The 20,757-nt window shown below is 38.9% G+C and overlaps 1 protein-coding gene across 5 annotated transcripts in view; it reads left to right on the top strand.

Moving 5' to 3' along the window:
- Positions 1-20,757, top strand: part of PALLD (palladin, cytoskeletal associated protein) — a 2,901,248-nt gene that overhangs the window by 2,796,009 nt on the left and 84,482 nt on the right. For all 5 annotated transcript variants that reach the window (XM_044062575.1, XM_044062576.1, XM_044062578.1 and 2 more), the window contains one exon: positions 9,530-9,662. In XM_044062575.1, coding sequence (XP_043918510.1) covers positions 9,530-9,662 — 133 coding nt within the window. The remainder of the gene's footprint in view (positions 1-9,529; positions 9,663-20,757) is intronic.

Below are 20,757 nucleotides of genomic sequence, written 5' to 3'. Positions count from 1 at the left end.
GTGCCTCACTTGCCACCCCTCTACTGATTCTGGCAAAGCCTGTAGCATGACAAAGAATGACCTTGTGCACAAACTGCAGAGACATGCCCAACACCTGTGAGAAGTAAACACAGACATGAGAAGAGATGGCCATTACTTGTGAACAGAACAGAAAAGCACAGAAAACGTGTGTGCAGTGGACATCTGCGCTCTTGTATCATACCTCTCAACTGTCCAGATTTTCACAAAATGTCTGGATTTTTGCCTCATATGTTTGGTCTGTTCCTTATAAAATTTGTCACTGAAGACCGAAGTCACTAAATAATGGTATTGAATTTCAGACTTCCTATCTTTTAGAAAATGAGTGCTAATGCAAATCCTGTTAGTCTAGCAACTTTCTACATTTATAACAGCAATATTTAAAACCTGTTCCTGTTTTTGGACCTTTGTTCCCCCACTATATTAGGCTTTGTCCAGATTTCTTGTGCTACGAGGTTGGGAATTATATTCAGGATCCCTACACGTAGAATCAGTGAAGGGGACACTATATGGAGCTAACGCTTCTTTGGGGGACATACTGGCAGAGTATATTAGTGACTCTTGTCAATGGACAATTTACTCTCTGATAAAACAAAAGCATGCTGTCTTTAATACAGCAAGTCCTTGTGCTACACCTCCTATCATAGTACTTTTGACAGGAAAATACGTTTTCATATTCAAAATTTTTTGGGAGAGAGGGAACATTTATTTTCTCTGGAGCCAGAATACCAATTCAGGAATAGTGCCAAATACGTGTGCCTTTCGTTTATTGTGGAATATACCACAGGCTGCAATAAGGCTGGATTTATATATTTTTAACTGTTAAATAATCTCTCATAATGATTTATATGGAATATAACTTTTTTCACACCTGTTTATGTGAACATCCATTAAGTACAGTATGACAATAAAGGGATCTTAATTCAAAGAGGGAAATAATTAGCTCCCACTGCAACTTAACAGAACTTAAAGTCTGTCTCTTCTCTTCTTTCATCAAGTCCTGGATAAAACAATCCTACTAATAAAATAATTCTCCTGCTGTTGACACTGCATGAAAAGTCATTTTTTATACTGACAGACTGGTCTGCAGCAGAAATCTTCACTAACACCTCAGAGGTGAAGTCTAACAGAATGACGCTGCCAGACTATGAAAATTACTGAAAGGAAAATATATTTTTTTGTTTTAACAACCATATGTGAAGTCACAATGTTTATAGCTCATTTACTTTTTAGAAAAAAGCTTTTGGGTTATTACTCCTGAAATTCCATCCTGTTAGCAAGAATAGATTGTTATCTCAGGAGACCAGGTTCTATTTCTTGTATGCTGATTATGAAAGTAACACTTGCATTTGCTTCTGAACATGTACATTCTTGCTTATGTATGTCTTCATTTGCCATTTAGAAGTCAGAAAGGCTGTTGACATATCAGTTGGGAGCAGTGATGTCACAATTACCTAAGAATGTTTACATTTTCTGAAGATGGATTTTTCACACAACAGTTGACGTGACCCTAAAGCCTGTATCCTGATTCAGGATGTCAACACACCATTTCTATGTGTTTTAGCATGTACATGTTTCTCAGAATGGTTTCACCTGATGACGAACTAAAAGCTGTTTCATAGTATCATAATTAGTATTTTAGAACTTTTGTTAATGTGTTGTTTTGTGGAATTAAGGAGTGCCCTGTCTGCCAGTGAAGCAGGCCACCGTCTGCATATTTTAACCACCACATTGCTTCCTAGTGCCTCATTTCCCACTTCTAAAATTGTTGAAATGCTTTTTTTTCCTGCAATTACAGAACCATCCATGAATTCTTTTACTGTGTTTTGAAGCAAGATTTCCCTACTTGATTTTTCCACTAATCCAGTTTATTCCCCAAAGTCTTCATTGTCAAGAGGCCCAAAGAAGTTATAAACTGTTTCCTGAAATATAATTTATGCAGTAATTAAAATAGATCTTCAGATGGTTTAATGGTGCAGAGGGATAAAGCCCCAAATAGAATGCAGGGATTGCTTAATGTCTTGGGAGAAGAAGGAGCCAGTTAGGAAATTGCCTACTTGTCTGTCTTGGAAGGGAGGGTTGGGGAGTGCATACTGGTGACAGTCATCTCATTTACATCACCCAACAGAGATGAGTGACTGCATGAGTAATGTGTGCTTGCAAGGGGAGGGGGGTCTGGATTATATATGGTCTTATGTTACCCATGGAAATAAGTGACAGGTCTACTTAAATTCCTATTAGACCCCTTAGTTGCATGGAGAAAAACAGAAGGGTTTAAAATGGAAAAAAAAACTTGTTAGCTGCACGGATGATAGCAATGTCTTGGACTTGCAGTGGTGGCTGAGATGGTTGGGAGAAAGTAAAGTAAAATAAAACAAGGCTAGTCAGAACAGCTTTATGTAATCAAACGAGCAAGCTTTGGAAAGGAGTCCAGTGTACCCAGAGAATCCCCCCCCACATACAAAAATGCGCACACATACATACACACACACACACACACACACACACACACACACACACACACATGGGTGGGGGGATATGCAAACTGTATATAGACAACTGGAACTCTTTCTCAAGACTGTCTGTAAGCACCCACGTGTGTGTGAGTGTAGATGTGTGTGTTGGGGGGTGGGGGTATGCAATGTGTGTGTGTGTGTGTGTGTGTGTGTGTGTGTGTGTGTGTGTGTGTGTGTGTGTACACATGTGTTTGTGTGGGTCTACTTCATAAGATCGACCGACCATTTGATCGACATTCATTTGGTCGACAACCAGTATTCAAGGCACTTAACAGGGATTTGCACCCCTCCCCAATGTTGTGCAACCCTGGAGTTTATATATATAGTTAGGGTGGTGGGGGCACAGCCCCCCACATTGGGGGTGTGGGGGTGAAGCCCCCTACCTATTTCTGTTTAAAACATGAAAATACAACAAAAACTACACATTTTAAATGAAAATAGGTGGGGGGCTTCGCTCCCCAAACACCCCCTAACTATATATATCAACTCCCGGGTTGCACAACATTGGGGAGTGGGGCAATTCCCAGGTTTTTGCCTTGAATACTGGTTGTTGACCAAATGGTCTGTCGATCTTATGAAGTAGAGTCGTTTGCGTATGTGCATGCAGTATAGAATCTAGCTCCACTACATCTTTGAACAGGAAAAAGCAAGTATACCAGTATAAAAGAATGAATGAGTGAACACATCAGTTCATACCCAATTTCCTCAAGTGATGGTGAAGCAGTAAAAATACATTTTCATTTGTAGAGGACCATGCCACTGGTATTTTCCCTGTTTACCTTTTAATCCCCGTCCATTATGAATATTCCCATTAATCCTACTACTCCGTTCATTTTCAAATCACCAACAGCTTTGACAAAAACTAGATTCTGTCTGGCTTGCGCAGATCACTTAATACCTACCTCTTTGAAACTGCATATGAAGGAGGTGAATAACTTATTAGTCTGTTTTATTTTATGTACTCTTGTATATATTGTTTTACCTAATTTATGCGTTATGTTTGACCTGTCTTAATTTATGCACCTTTGTGTATGTTACCTTGAACTGTTAAAACTACTTTATATGTACTTTTATATTTGTTTATTGTTTTGTTTGTTGACTTTAATTGTATATGTCTGTGTAAAAATAGCAGGTGAAGGTTAAGTTGAAGTTGAATAGTCTGCCAAGCTTGAAGTTTCTCTTTAGTGAAAAAAAATGCTGATATTTATTTTGAAGTTAGAATAATTTTAGCTAAGATTTGTTATGATGTTCATATCAGTAATGTGAAGCTGATCATCACTATTGACTTTGTTTATTGACCTAAATTACAGGAATATGTTTTGTTATATTATGATTTTCTTCTCTCCTTCAGTGCACACAAAGCAACTTCTATCTATATTGCCTGCAAAAGCCTGTCTTAAGTTATCTTTGTGGCCTTAACAGTCTATCCCTCTAGCAAACAAATGTACTTTTCTGGTGAAGTTAATGGAACAAGGGTTATCTCCTTTTCTTTCTGCTTCATATAAAACTACCAGAGGAACATGAGTAGCTCATTTTACTTTAATATGTCATCTCCCTAGTTAGCAGCGTACCATTATTGCCCCTTAGTCACCAGTCTATGACAGTATATATACAATGTTTCAGGTCTGCAGTGCCTTTTAGAATTTCTGTTAATTCTAATTTTGCAAACTGTACATTTGGACTTTATATGGCATCATTCATAAACGTGTTCTTTTTATAGATTTAATATAAGGCTGTCAGTGTTATCCTTTGATCATCTGTACCTTCCTGACCACAAGTTATAATGTCACTGCAAACTGTCTTTCTGCATTGCTCCCAGACAAGACACTGGAAGAAATAAACTGAAGTTATGGAGCCTTGGACAAACCCTTGTCATTTATTTACTACCATTTGTTTGGCAGTACATGAACAATTCCTCCCTTAAGCTTAGTAACCAGCCTGGGACTTGACAGAGCACAGATGTTCTTCCATCAGAATGCCTATGCATAGATGGAGATACAGCCGAGTCTCATGATTTATTTTGCTCCTTGAGTCATCATATACCACATTTACTCTGCTGTTCTTGTTCATTCCGAGAAGTTAATCAGCTTTTCTTGACTAAAACCTGTGCTGCCTCAGTATCTGATGGCACATAACCTACTGCACCATCTTAGTCCAAGGATCACTGCCTCAATTCCTAGACTCTGCATAAAGCCCAGCATCAGAATGTCTTAGGATGGTCTCCAGCTATTTTCCAACTAAAGATGATTTGCTGTCTGGTTAGTGGTTCCTTAGGTCATCCATGGACCTGTTTGTGTGAAGCATCACTACCTGTGCTTTACTCCAGGTTTTTGTTCACTGTGTCTTTACTCTCAGCCTCATACCCCTCTTATTGCACCCCCCTTAACTTGCTACTTCATAAAGCAGAACTACTTCCTGATACTCATACAGCAGGAAGCAGACAAAATATTTGCATACCTTCCTTTATCAAGGCATCATGGGATGTATGCAGACTTCCCAATGGAAAAAAAAAAGTGTTTCAGCATATTGGCTTAAAATGCATGACACAGAAGCCTTTAATAATGCCCAGCTGACAGCAAGCCATGCTCCAGTAGCTAACATGAACTTCTTTTTTGCCTTAGTGAATCTTATCAGCATAGCATAAATGAAATATTTGACTGTTCTGAAATACTCAGTGTAAGATGGTACTTTTAATGTATGGACACAAAAATGCAAAAGTGTCACTTAAGGAGCATGTAGGTCCTAACCAGGAAGACACTAGATAAAAATACAAATGTGCATAAAGACAGTTGCAAATGTTCATAAGTAAAGGGATCATGGGAGATGTGTGTGTGTGTGTGTGTGTGTGTGTGTGTGTGTGTGTGTGTGTGTGTGTGTGTGTGTGTGTGTGTGTGTGTGTGTGTGTGTGTGTGTATATATATATATATATATATATATATATATATATATATATATATATGGTTCCCCTTCAGAAAGTTGAACGGCTGCAATTTCGAAATGCATATGGCCAAAGCCATATGCTTGAATTTCAGAAGCTCGACCTTCTGAAAGGGAAAGAAAAAAAAAGCAAGAAAGCACAAAACAGTGTTTCTGCAGGGGGGCAAGCCCCCCCCCTGCATCCCCCAACCCCACTACTAATTTATTCTAACTCCGAGATCACACTACAGTGCAGAAAGGGGAATCGGTCATTCTGCGCTGTATGCTGATCCCCATTCAGAAGGTCGAGCTTCTGAAATCTCGAGCATATGGTCTCGACCATATGCATTTCTAAATTTCAGCCATTTGACCTTCTGAAGGGGAACTATATATATATATATATATATATATATATATATATATATATATATATGCAGATAGATATATACCCTCTAAAACCCTAAAATGTTTCACTATACAAAGCTAAGAATGCAGTTATATATAGGTCTGTAATAATGCAACACAGTCAAAATAAACAGACTTCACTAGCTCTACACCTATTTTATCCTTAATGAACTTCATCAGCATAAGTGAAGTGGAGAATCTGGCTCTATTATGAAGCATTTTGCTTGCAATAAGTCTTTAATGTGTGCACCACATGGTTAGGCAGCATGCAAGGTGGAAACAAGAAAGTAAAGTCCAGCAGCAGTTGCTTATAGGATCTATCCAAAAATACTCTGTGGAAATAAACACATGTAAAGACACATATGAACATTTATTTTTCAAAGCATCACATAAGTTACATAGATTTCCACTGAAACAATTATGGCAACTGGGTGAGAGTAAGAGAGAGACAAATAAGATGCATGTTTTGCTGTAACAGGGACCATGCAAGTGATAGTAGTGTCTGGTTGCCCACCGTATGTGCTTGTGTTAGTTGCCAGATTGTTTTCTCTGTTCCCTGGTAGCAGTCTCCAAAGCACTTGGTTCATTCTCAGCCCATCCCCAGTGGCAGAGGAGCAGTCATTGGTTCATTCTCAGTCGCAGAGGAGCAGTCATTGGTTCATTCTCAGTCCATCCTCAATCGCAGAGGAGCAGTCATTGGTTCATTCTCAGTCCATCCTCAGTCGCAGAGGAGCAGTCATTGGTTCATTCTCAGTCCATCCTCAATCGCAGAGGAGCAGTCATTGATTCATTTTCAGTCCATTCCCTCATGGGAGAGGAGTAATCATTGGTTCATTCTCAGCCCATCCCCAGTGGCAGAGGAGCACTCACTGGATGCTTGATACCGCCTGTCATAGCTAGCATCTGGCAATCCAGCTTCAGTCTTGAATCAAGCCACATGTGTCATACTTAGAAGTAACACATGTACCTGCAGGCACCTCAGGACATCGTCCTGTGCTCTGGACACTTTGACAGCCCTCCTAGCTGTTCAATCTTAGCCTTCTGTATTTTTTTCTTATTTGGTATATCTACTTTTCTAATTGGAAAAATATTTCCCTTTGTTGCATGTGTAAATTCAAGTGTTACCATGATAGAAAATTTTTGTAATGGTGTTCTTTGGTCATAACTTTTGAAAATGCAGGTTCATAGCTCAAGTAGTTGTTAATATTTATAGTGTCATGGTTATGATACTACAATATTATAAACAGTATCATGGTTATAATACTGCAATACTATAAATAGTATCATGGTTATGATACTACAATACTATAAATAGTATCATGGTTATGATACTACAATACTGTAAATAGTAGCATGGTTATGATACTACAATACTATAAATAGTATCATGGTTATGATACTAGAGTACTATAAATAGTATCATGGTTATGATACTACAGTACTATAAACAGTATCATGGTTATGATACTACAGTACTATAAATAGTATCATGGTTATGATACTACAATACTATATACTATAGATAGTATCATGGTTATGATACTACAGTACTATAAATAGTATCATGGTTATGATAATACAGTACTATAAACAGTATCATGGTTATGATACTACAATACTATAAACAGTATCATGGTTATGATACTACAATATTATAAATAGTATCATGGTTATGATACTACAATACTATAAATAGTATCACAGTTATGATTCTACAGTACTATAAACAGTATCATGGTTATGATACTACAGTACTATAAATAGTATCATGGTTATGATACTACAATACTATAAATAGTATCATGGTTATGATACTACAATACTATAAATAGTATCATGGTTATGATACTACAGTACTATAAACAGTATCATGGTTATGATACTACAGTACTATAAATAGTATCATGGTTATGATAATACAGTACTATAAACAGCATCATGGTTATGATACTACAATACTATAAATAGTATCATGGTTATGATACTACAGTACTATAAATAGTATCATGGTTATGATACTACAATACTATAAACAGTATCATGGTTATGATACTACAATACTATAAATAGTATCATGGTTATGATACTACAGTACTATAAACAGTATCATGGTTATGATACTACAATACTATAAATAGTATCATAGTTATGATAATACAATACTATAAATAGTATCATGGTTATGATACTACAATACTATAAATAGTGTCATGGTTATATTTAAGTCTTCTTTATCTGCTAAGACATACTTTATGCAACAACTTTTTTTTTGGGGGGGGGGTGATCTAGAAAGCTATAAGCTAGTTAGGTGACTTTTGTATTCTTCTCCTTCCTGCTTCTATAAACTTCTAGCCCATGCCTCGTGTTGACCTGTCTATTCCGTCCTCGCCTTACCTTTGTCCACAGGCATAGGGAACATGGAAGTGAAAGATGTGATAATGTGTGTCATCCAGCAGGAGTGGTGGTTTTCTGCATAAGGCCTTAATTCTATCTCCTAGCATCACAGCACATGAATTGCCACTGAAGGGCCTGTTATGGTGGCCCAGTGATGTAAGCTTCCACTATCCTGCCAAAAGCCACTTGTGGTGCAAACACTGTGTGGTAGGGCAACATATGTACCACAGTCCATACCCTGCATCATATCTTGATACCCAGCCTCCAACAGGTATTAGCCTTGCAGCAGACCAAATATGTATTACTACCAACAGTATGGATGAACCAGGATCAGCCACTCATGACCATCATTCCCAGTTAAATCTTCCACACAGGTCACTAAGTCATAATAAAGCTAGTAGCTGATTAGCTGAGTTTGTCAAAGTCATATAGCAGTGAGGGAGAGGTTGTAAGAAGAGTCAGATTGGCACCCCACTCAACCCAAAGTGATGGACCAAAAAATAAAGTTTTCCTCTATACTCTAATTGTAACAAGCTCTTTGCTGCAGCTTTACAACTGTAGAAAGGTCCAAGAAGTGTGCTACAGTTAGTAACACACTGAGGTCCCACAAATGCAGTAGAAGTATTCCTTACAAAAGCTGCAATGCCATCCATGGCATCCAATATGGATGCCAATGATACACTTCCACCCCAACAGCAACTGCCAGTAACACCCTTGATAGCTTCTGCCCAGGCCAGCTGCCCAATCCACGCTGCACTAGTTTACAGCTTGTAATGATACAGCTTGTTTGTAGCTTGATGTTTTACAAAACTAAACAATACTGTAGCCAGGTAGTCAGTTTATAGCACAGACTTCAGTTTTAGTTATTTTTATGAATCTGATAGTTCTTAATTTTGCAACTCCAATCAAAATGGATTTTGAATCCTGAAAGCTGGTTTTGTGGTTCCTATGTGGTCAGTTTTAGAAGACAGACTTTTCTTTTCCAGTTTTGAAAATATATTTTAAAATGGAAAGAAACAAGATCTGGGTTTCTGCCATAACTTAAGTGGCTATGAGGAAAAAAAAAGCTTCTTATTTTTTATGAAGCAGTGCAATTTTTTCATCCTTCAGCAGATGACTTTCAGAAATCTGGTGTAAAAGAAACTGCTAACCACAAGAGTATCTTTTTTAATCAATATTGTTTCTTAACTACTTCCAAGTTATATTAAGTGAAAACAGAAGGCATGCATAGTCTTCCAAATGGTATTGATGTATGTATTTATGTATTTGACTGTGCCTAGGCCAAGATCCCGCTCCAGAGATAGTGGAGAGGAAAATGAGCCAATCCAAGAACGTTTCTTCCGACCTCACTTCCTACAGGCTCCTGGAGACATGATTGTCCAAGAAGGGAAATTGTGTAGAATGGATTGCAAGGTAATTCAAGTGTTGTCCCAACATTACAGGGGGGTGAACTACATTGGCTTGAATAAGATCTGCTGTGCTATAGCATTTACAAAGTTGAGATATCTGATGGGACAAAAAGATGATCTAAGAATTTTAAATAGATTTTATGTAATTTTCCCTTATTTGTTTTTTTTTTCTTTTTTCTTTTTTAAAGATGGCTAATAATTGCAGGGTACAAGTTTTAAATAAACATGCAAAGGTACCACATCACACAAGATGCTGAACATTATGCAATCATTATTGTTTTAACTTTAGTTATGTATTTTTTGCCAGCGCTTAATGAGGGAATACTGTACTGGATACAAATAATGCTGTATGAGTCAAACTAGTGGCTAAAAATTAATTTTCTAATGCATGTTTTTGTATTTTACATACTGACTTTTCAGATCAGTGTTTGCTGGCTGTTAAATGTTTTGACTTCAGAATATGTACTAGGAATGACAGAATGAAGTGATGTCATCTTGTCTCAAGATACACAGTATGTAAAAAGGGGGGGAAGCATAGTAGCATCAGGATGACAAAGTCTGTAAAGAGGTTTTGTAGTTAGGAACATAGGAAATGGGAGAACTGCTGAGTTCCTGCAAGACAAGATTGACTTTATAAAATGTAGAAAAAATGTGCATTGAGTGTATCATAGTTCTCTCGTGAGAATTTGTGAAAATGGACAAAGTAGACCACACATGAAAATCCTTTAAAATTGTATTTGAGAGCTTGTTTTACTTTGCAGTTTGGTTCCATGTAGTGAAACTGTTTCTTGGAAGGTGGGGCTTCTCTACATTTAGGTGCTAAGGCTGGGAGTGAGAAATGCAGAGCATTGAGTCTACAGAGGAAGCTCAGAGGTTTATAGGTATATACTAGGCTAACAACCACTAGGGCCTTTATAAGTCTAGGTGCGCTACCCAATTATGTCCCTTGTACCATGGGGGCATTTATATTAGGGGAGGGTATGTTAGTTTGGAGGTTGTTAGAGATTATCTGCAGGTATATGTTAGTTTGGGCATAGGTGCAGTCTGCCTCTGTCCATCAGAGATGTGGGGGGCCAGACCTGGACTGTCTTTCTGATTTCCCATCCAGTGGTCAAGGATACAGTTGAATAAGGTTAAGGAAGGGGTCTGCTTCACGTGGATGGGGAGCCTATTCCAGAGCATGGGGAGCCTCTGAAACACATATCTGTCTTGTCAGCATGTCCTGTTTATGTTGAAAGGAAAATGTAAATCCTTAGATTTAGTAGTTTTGACGCTGTTCATTTTACAGATGTACAAAATATCCATGAGAAGAGAGTCCAAGGATGTCTTATATGCCAGGCTTGATTGCATCTAAGTAATCTGTGGGAGACTGAGGGGAGAGAGACAGAACCTTAAGGCAATCTGTATAAGACAATGTGTTTATGCCCTGGATTGTCTTGGTAAGGAACCTTTGTAGGTGTTCTGGCTGCTGCATGTGTCTGTTCAGGTACATGTCAAAGGGGGCATTATATTCAATGATGGGTCTGATGAGGGCCAAATAAAGTAGTTTTATGACTTTTTTGGACTTGGATGCCATGCCCTTACTTATAATCTGGGTGACATACAATGATTTTCTTACTACCTTGGCACATGTTGTTCAAAGGCCAGATTACTGTCTACATATGTTCCCAGATTCCTGACTATTGGGTTAAATATTAGGGGTGCATTATTGATGGAGTAATTTACCTGGCTGACCAATTTCCTAAAAGCTACTGTAATGCATTTCTTTGCATTGAATTTTAAGCCTTTACTTTGGCAATATTCATTTGTCTGTGTTAGACCCTCTTGCAAGACGTTTATGTCATGGGGGGGGGGGATTTATGATAGCTCCTACTTTGCTGTCATCTGTGAACTTGGTCAACCAAATGCCCTTGACATCAGCCTTCACTTCCGATAAATAGATGCCAAATAGGAACAGGCCCAGCACAGAGCCTGGATGTATTCTGCTGGTGACTGGTCTCTTTATGGAGGTGGTCTCATCATTCCTGACTTCCTGGTTTATGTCTGTGAGCCGGTTGGCAATCCAGCAAATTATGTAAGGGTTTATGCCTAATTCAATGAGTTTTTCAACAATATTTAAGTAGGGTGTTGTATTAAATGCCTTAGCCAGGTCCAGGTAGGAGATACACACTGTTTTCCCATCATGCTTTGCCTTGGTGATCTTGACAAAGAAATCTACCACAGTAATATACATACCCTTCCCCTTGACAAAAAAACTGGGTTGGATCCATTGTCTGAAGATTGTTAATGCCTTTGTTGCTCATTTCTATGATAATTTGTTGCATGGCTTTGCAAATAAGACTAGTCAGACTAATGGGTCTGTAGTTCCGGGAGTCAGTTGATGGTTCGCACTTGTGGAGACTGATAATTATTGCAGCCCCCCATTCACATGGTACAAACCTATATAGACACAAAAGTTAAAAAGTGACTCAAGTGGTCCTGATAGGTCACATTTCAAGCCATTTTTGAGGCATCCCAGGAAATTGTTGGGGCCCATTGAAGCTGGGTTTTTAGCCTTAGCAAGCACCCCCAGGACCTGCTCCCTGTAAGTAACTGTAAATAACTGGGAGGTTATGCTAGTAGGTACTTCATGGGAGGTTGGCAGGGAGAGTGGAGGAGGTGTGAAGTTTGAGTTGAATTTGTCAGTCAGCGGGTTCATTATGTCGCTCTGCTCAGTGAAAGTGTCACCACTGACCACCAATTCAACACGCTGCTGTGTGTTGTCTTTGAGATTTCGGACATAGCTGTTGAAGGCTTTGTGGTTGTCTTTTGCTTGGGAAGCAATCTTGACCTTGTAATTGGCCTTATTGGACTTAATATTCTTAGTTCCTTGTTTAGTTTACTGACAGAGCTATTATAATTATGAGATCTTCTCATCCTGATTTTAACCATGACTTTTTGCCTTTTGTTGTGTATAACCTTTTAACGTTAAGAGTTCCACCAGTGTATTTGTTTTTAAGAGTTTGTTTTCAGCTTATATCTTATGGGTATAGCAGCTTCTATGCAGCCATTTACATGGCTGTACAGGGTCTCTGTGAACAACCCCGCATAGGTTGCTGTGAACTCGGGCTTAGGAGGGGCACTGAATTTTGATAAAGTTTCACTCAATAGGAGGTAGTTTGCTTTGGAATAGCTCCTAACTGTTACAGGGTTGGCTAGGGTTACCAAGTTGATTTTTATTTCAAAAGAGACAGCTTTGAGATTTGACCTCACCAACAAAGACATAACATGAGGCAGGTGCAGCACTGTCCCTTATTGGTGATTACCAGGTCCAGTGTGTTAGAAGCACTAGTGGGTCTGCACTATCTGGTCAAGATGTCTGTGTTAATAAAGTGCAGAAACCTTTGTGCCTGAAAGTTTGAGGCAGTGTATGCTTTCCAGTCTCTACAGGGGAGTTAAAATCCCCCATGAGTAGGGTATCCACTTGGATGGTAAGTGTCTCCAGTCAGTTTAGGTATGCGCTGTGGGTTTCTTAGAACATCATAGAGGGTGGCCTATAGCTTCCTAGGATGTGACATGAGATATTTGTTTATGGTGATTTTCATGTAGATAAACTCCACAGTATCACCTTGTTTAACCATCCTAGAGGTATATTTGCGCTAATGTAGATCAAGACACCTTCACCTTTAGTTTTTTACATGTTTTGGTAACAGCACATGTATATATATATATATATATATATATATATATATATATATATTCCATAGTAAGGAGAGCTTGTAGGTCTGGAGTTATTTGTTTAAGGTCCTAGCTCTGAGCAGTAACACCTTAAGGTTTCTTTGGGTTTTATTCTCAATGTTGGTAGTTTTGTCAATTTCGCATTGCCTAAAAAAGGCTCTAAGGGGGGGGGGGTGTGGATAAAATTTTAGCCAATATTCGGAAACCTAGGGGAGACAGGTGCAGACCATCCTTTGCAAAGCAATGTGGTTTGTTAACCGTGTCCTTCCATGCTGACATATACTGTATTCCCCTGGAATCTAAGCCAATTATTGAAGTCAATCATCTTTTGTTCATACTGTGGCATCATTATTGGTGAAGGTAAAATGCTGCTCAGTGCAAGGCACATACCAGCCTGTGACACATATTCAGAGAGATCAGTAATGTCTGTCTTCATGTATTCGAGGAAAGTACATCTCAGGTCAGAATGCCTACAAAGACTATGATAGAATCATACTGGTACCTGTATGTTAGTGACTTGAGTGGGTGTGTAACTTGGTGGATCCTGGCCCCAGATAAGCAACTAATCATCATCTTCTCCTTGTTTACCCTGGTGAGTGGGGCATTTGTCTCTTGTAAAATGGAGTTCCATATGACTAGAGTCCCTATGTTTTCTTCCCTTATGCTCTTTGCTTTTGGGGCTTTACTAGGTGTAGGCGTATGTATGGAGTTTGGTGTTTCTTTTGGTGAGTGCTTTAGAGATTGCTGAGAATAGGCATTGCTGTTTGTAAGTTTAGGAGGTCTTTGAGTTTGGCGAGATTATTTTTTAGAGCCTCAGCATAAGTCGCTCTATGTGTGGTGGACACTATGCGTAGTGAATGTTATGTGTATGTTCTTGACAACCTTGTATGTATGCAATATTTTAACCTCCAGTTGTAGGTAAGGTAGCTAGCTGATAGTGAACCTTTTAATTTAGTTCTAGACATAAAGTTTGACGAGATCGTGGATTCTTTATTTCACTGAAGATACAGAGCTGGGTATATAATACTAATAACCTGTAGCAGGCTTTTTGACTAAGAGGAATTACCAAACCCCCCCCCCCCCTTCTACTGGTGTTGAGTGGGGTGGGGAAACACTGTATGTTTTCCTTCATTCCCTTATTTTTTATTTTTATTTTAAGTAATGATAGTGGTGGGTTGTTCAGCTATCAGTTTCATGAACTGGAGGTCCTGAAACAGGCAATCTGCAACCCAGGTGTGTGTGAATGTGCAAAGTTTGCATTGGAGTTTTTAGCATACTATGACTAGTAGATCAGGAAACACTGCTGCCCCAATGTGGGAAGAAGACTATGAGGGAAAATTAGACAAATGGAAAGAAACAGGATTTAGTACTTAGGGACTTAACATTACTGTATGAAGTAGGACACGAGCTGTTACACAGGCAAACATTGTCATTCTCAGCCTGTATAGCTTGCGGCTTCTGTAATAAAAATAAGACATGCTGTGTTGAAGGCAAAGCCCAGAAAAATATGCACACCGTCACCCATGCAGCTGTGTTATCTTCCTTAGATCCAACATAAGCCTAGCATTTTATGTTTAAGATGTTAAGATGATCAGGGCAGAAGCAGAAAGAAAGAGATACTAGCTCAGAGGAAATGTTAGTGACTCACTTGACAAAAGCTCTTCCTGATAAAACATCTTGGTGCAGTAATGCAAGAAGAATTTCTGCTCAGTATACAGTTCCAGAATGACACTATATCAAATTATAAGATGAAAATTAGTCCATACTCAGCTGGCTTGAGCAGTTTGTTGTGCTGCTAATTGCTTCTGCACTGCTCTTTGAAGTGGATGCTTGGTTACAGTGCATTTGCTAATGAGACAGCTCCCCTTCTTAGACAAAACTGGTTTTGAAAGCTCACAGGTGGTAGGCTAGAATGTGTTTAAGTCTTTTTTGTTACAAACTTATGACATGCTCACACTTCAAAGACAGATCTGTTTCATCAAGCTGCTTTTCATTTTCCCTTTTATCTGCAAGGTTCCCATGGGAAAGGGAAAATTTGAAAGAATTTCCTCCGTTGAAAAAAATACTGTTACTTGGACTAAGGAAAGGCATGTGCCTCCATTGCCAAAAAAAGACACAAAGACTCAGAGTTGCGCTCACACACACACACACACACACACACACACACACACACACACACACACACACACACACACACACATTTTCATGCATTGCATTTATTTGAATCCTCATTGCAAACTGTAAACAGCTTACTTTTTTCAGATTCATGAAGAACTTTACTAAAAAATCTTTACTACCAGTGACATTACCATGTCAATAGTTAAAAGTGTATTTTTTTGCAAGAAAACTTTTGCACTGTCCATTTATTTAAAGTGGGCATGATACATGTGCAATACCTTTTGCCACCATAATGTACCTTGCATGTCTTTTCAGCTTATGCTATCTGCTGGACTAATTTTGCAAAAGGGTTATTCAGAAGTCAGAAACCTCTGACAAGTGACTGGGGTCCATCATGTGGTCTGTGAGCCTCTGGGATAATGTCATTGCATCGGCTGTGTTGTTCAAGCACTCCTAGCAGACAACTCCTGGATTGGTGTCCTTCTAACCTGAGTATGACATCCTGTGATACTTACTAACCTCCCTGGGCTTGGTCCACCTGCATGGGCACTCATGGTAGCTTGATGACTGTGTCTGAGAAAACCAGTGTGCTTTCCTTCTCTGTAGAAGAAAATCAGCCACTGGGAATGTTTAAATGTCCTGTCCCATAGGGACCACTCAGGGACACAGGCCTGTCTTTGATTCCAGGTAGCTGGCTTACTGTTAGATTACGTACAGATTGGGATTTCCACTTCTAAGATGTCTGGTGTTATTGTTTACTGGTTTTACTTCAGTTGTCACTTTTAACTCTGGTGCATTTCTTCAGTAGGTTTAGCAGAAGCATTCATTTTCTGGTGCAGTGAGAATTTCCTTTCTGTGGTTAAATATCATTCAGCAATTACAAAAATATGATGTACTGTAGTGTTACCTGCTTTATCATATGCCAAGCATAAAAGGAAAATTTCAAGCTAAGGTTATAGTGCAAGAGATAGGGTCTTCAGAAAAGCATGTTCCGCAAACACAAATGCTTGTAATGTTGGTGGTTTACTGTCTGAGTCGAATATTCCGCAATGCGTTTTTCATAGACAGTTGTACATATTCAAAACCATGTAATCCATGATAACAATGTAACAGAGCAAACATATCACACAGTGTAAGTTGCCCATCAGTGTTTCTATGGGAGAGTACAAGTGATAAAATGCAAACTAAGCCTAAGACGTACATAAGTGGAGCTGAAGTAAACTAAACCAGATAAAAGGGGGACATGAGCACAGTATTCATGTATATGATAATAATTCACATTATTGTGAACTACAAAGCGTTGCTCAGTGAACTGAATACTGCCAAAAACAACCGTCCGCTGACAGATGGGGATGTTACTTGTTAAAGTATACTCCTTTGTAATCAGAACAAATGGATATTATTAGTCAAATAGTTAAAAGTACTCATTATGACCAGATGGATGAGCTTGCATAACATATATTCAGTTAAATACAAGCAGACTTCCAATGGTAATGGCACTGCACAAGCAAATGACACATATCACAGATGGCAGCTGCGACACAGAGGCTGCAAACTTTAATTAAGCAAAGGAATATTTAAGAAGCAACCGACACCTTTTTGACTGTAATTTTATAAAATGTTACACAAACAACCAGTTACACATCATTAGCGACTCTTTTGTCCTTCCTTACTAATTATTACTAAGGATACTATTACTAAAGTGATTTGCAGTACAGTAAAATCTTTGTTCTTGACAAAATCATTTGTAAGTAGCTACCTCTTGAAGGTGATAATTAATCAATTCTGGCATCATAGATTCTCTCAATTCAATAGAAAATGATGTCATAATAGAGGATTATGGTTAACTAGGAAGTACACAACAAAAATGAAAGAAATGAACTGGCATTTCAGTACAAAAATAACATTTACTATAGATATAGAATGTAGACAAGCAGTATACGCTTATTAAGTGGTGGTGGTACTTCTTAATGGAGTTTTCAATAGTTAATGGAGTGAAACTGTTAATACTTTGCATCATTAATCATTGATAGAATTTAATGGTATAGATTTTTATATTTTTCAGTTTCCTGCTGCTTGGCAACCATTATCCCTGCCACAATCAATCGACCACGGACTGTCATTCAGGCACCCACCAAGTATTTTCCAATTAAAGGCTAACTATTCCCCTCAATGGCTAGCATTGCATTCACAAATGTGAGGGCCTGCAATGTTTTCCATGGTGGGTGTGCAAATTCCTGATGATGCTTCTTGAAGGCTACTGTGTTAATATGGTTTGACAGGGCCTAGCACGTGTCCTGAATCATATGTTCTGTCCACTAGGTTTCAGAATTGTAGTGAGCCAGAGTAGCTCCCTCCTTCTAGGATGGGTGAGCATGATTCAGCCTTTCATTCCCATTGTCCCCTACTTGGCGTATCTAGCACCCAAGCAGCTGATCACTTGTTGCCTAGGCGGTGTCAGGGCATCATCTCTGTACACCACAGAGGTGGTTTGTTCTCTATTTGCACTGGATTTTGTTTGACATTCAACTCCAGAGTAGAGACTATGACAGTAACAGGAACAAGGAGAGCCACTCCCAGTTAAAACTAAGGTGTTGGATGTGAAACAGAAGTATCACTGACAGTGCTCATGAAGTTAGCAAGTGTCCTATCGTATTGGTCAGAAGATGGGGAGCAGAAACAGCAAAATAAAGAAAGACAAAAAAAACAAGGAGCTCGGAGTACATCAGTTCTGCAAAGCTGAACTGGTGAACATGCTCCAGTGCAGTTCTGCCATTGTGGTTTCTCGATTCAAGCACTGCATAGAGAGAAGAGGGGAGAATGACATTAAGGTTCGGAGAGTTCTGTAGTATGATCTGCTAACTACGGCACCCTGAAATTGTCTGTGCTGAGTATGCTGTACAGCCATACTTTATTATTTATTTGTTTATTTGCAGTTTGTTGACTGGGAAAGTCCACTGGGCCATGCTGAGCCCATTTTCAGTGGAGGCCCAGGGAGAAAAGCTCCTCAGTACAATGAGTAATACATTTAACATAGAGAATTAAGCACACAAGTAGTGTAGCATTGTTAGACAATGTGGTGATAACAGAGTTGTAATAACATTCAGTACAAAAATAAAATTATATATCTTTTTTTTGGACTACTGAGATTGAGGCATACTTAGCAGTAGATTGGTATTGCATAAAGAATTTATAGAAGAGACATAGTATACAAAGTAGGGGAGTATGTGTTGAATGAGATAAGTATATTCAAGGGTGCTGAGAGCAGGGATAGTTCCAGGTGGAGCTGAGGTAAATGTGGAGAGACTTTTTGAAATGGGTAGGATTTTGGATTGTTCTGATAGCTAATGGGAGAGAATTCCAGTTTTTGGCTAGAGTAGGAGAAAAGAAGTTGGCCTGGTGGCAGGTTAGGTTTGTGAACCTGTAGAAGTTGTTGATCTTCTGATCTAAGGGACCTATTTGGGAGGTAAAAAGTGAAGATTGAGCTGAGGACAGGACAGTCAGAAGGTTTATAGATAAGTTTGTGAGCAATAGGAAGTTGCAGATAGTTGAGGTAGTTTGGAAATTCGAGCCATTTTAGTAAGACAAGAGCAGTGCAGTGATGGGAGAAGTTTTTGGAGTTTGTTGCAAATTTTGCAATTTTATTATAACAAGTTTCAAGTTTGGCTTTTAGAGTGGTTTGGATGTTGATGAGTAGAGGGGCGCCATACATTAGGGAAGGAAGTAGGTAAGTAGAGGCAAGCGTTTGTCTGGAAGAGGGAGTAAGGAATTGGTTGTGCCTATAGAGCAGTCCAAGTTTTTGATGTTTTTTTTTAATATTTTGTTGCAGGTGAATTTCAAATTTTAGATGTTCATCTATGGTTACTCCCAGAAGTTTTTTTGGCTGACAATTTCTAATTTGGTATTAGTATGGGAGTAGCTATTAAACATGGTTTTGTCCAACAAGTTAGACTTTGTTGGGGGTGAAAAACATGATCTTGGATTTATTAGCATTGAGGGCGAGATGGTTATTATGCATCCAGGACTCAGTGGTGGAGAAAGCAGCTTGGGTTTTAAGTTGTAGTTCAGAGGTAGAGTCAGCTCTGCAGACAATGGTAGCGTCATCTGCATATTGGATAAGAGTCCCATTGGTCAAAGATGTGTGGAAATTATTAATGAAAATATTGAATAGGAGGGGACCAAGTATGAAACCTTGGGAAACCCCATTAGAGGTGTAGAGATAGGGAGAGATAGGGTTCTGCCATTTGACAGCCTGTTCTCTTTTAGATAGCTTGAGAACCAGTTAAGGGTGGTCTTAGATAGCCAAAAAATGGTGAGTTGAGACAGTAGCAAACAGTGGGAAACTATGTCAAATGCTTTTGAGAGATCTAAGAATATGGTAGATACTATTTTGCCATTGTCACAGGCTCTGTTAACAGTATCCAGGAAAGAAATGAAGGCAGTGGTAGTACTCTGGCCAGGTCTGAAACCATGTTGTGTGGAGGACAGGAACTGGTGCCAGGGCATTTCTATGGCTAGGCTTGTAAAGGCTCCAGGGCCATTAGCCTAGTACACACCTATGAACCTATAAAGTAGACAGGGCATTAGCTGAAGGTGAATGCACTTTTCCAAGATCTTAGAGACTGGGGACAGGATAGAAATAGGTCAAAAGTTGGTGATATGATGTTTTTTGCCTCCTTTATGAAGAAGGAGAATAAAGGCTTTATTACAAGGCTTGGGCACATATGATTCTTAGATAGACCTGTTGATTAAGATGTTTATAGGGAAAGCTATGGTGTCAGTTGCAATCTTTAAAAATGTAGGGGTAAATTATTGCGGGTTAGTTACAGCATGGTTCAAGCTTAAGGAGTAGCCTTTTGATAGTTGTGGTAGAGATGGGATTGATGATGAAATTAGGGGTGATGTGTGGGGAGGGATGGGGGAAAGATGAGGAGATGTTTTGTGAGGCAGAGTCATTTGTGTTATTCTTGCTATGGGGAACGGTAGCAGTAATGTTTGCTGTTGAGTTTATAAAGAAAGAGTTAAACAGGGAGGCAGTTTCATGTGCTGGTTTGTCAGGGTGAGGACAAGGATTGTTTTTAGTGCCAGCATTCAGGAGAGAGGAGATGGGAGTTCCAGAATTTTTGGGGGTTTTGTTTATTGTTAGACTGTAGTTTTGTGTAGTGGTCTTTTTGTATTTATGCACCATTTTTTTACCTGGTTATGGAGTTGTTCGAAGTGAGTCAGGGTGATTTGTTTTTTATCAGTTAGATAATGTTTCCAGG

This window comes from Protopterus annectens, chromosome 2.part1, assembly GCF_019279795.1.
Source record: "Protopterus annectens isolate FY-2018-M chromosome 2.part1, PAN1.0, whole genome shotgun sequence".
NCBI classification, from domain to species: domain Eukaryota; kingdom Metazoa; phylum Chordata; order Ceratodontiformes; family Protopteridae; genus Protopterus; species Protopterus annectens.
Note: the sequence above shows the minus strand (reverse complement) of the source record. Positions and strands in the feature narration are given on the sequence as shown.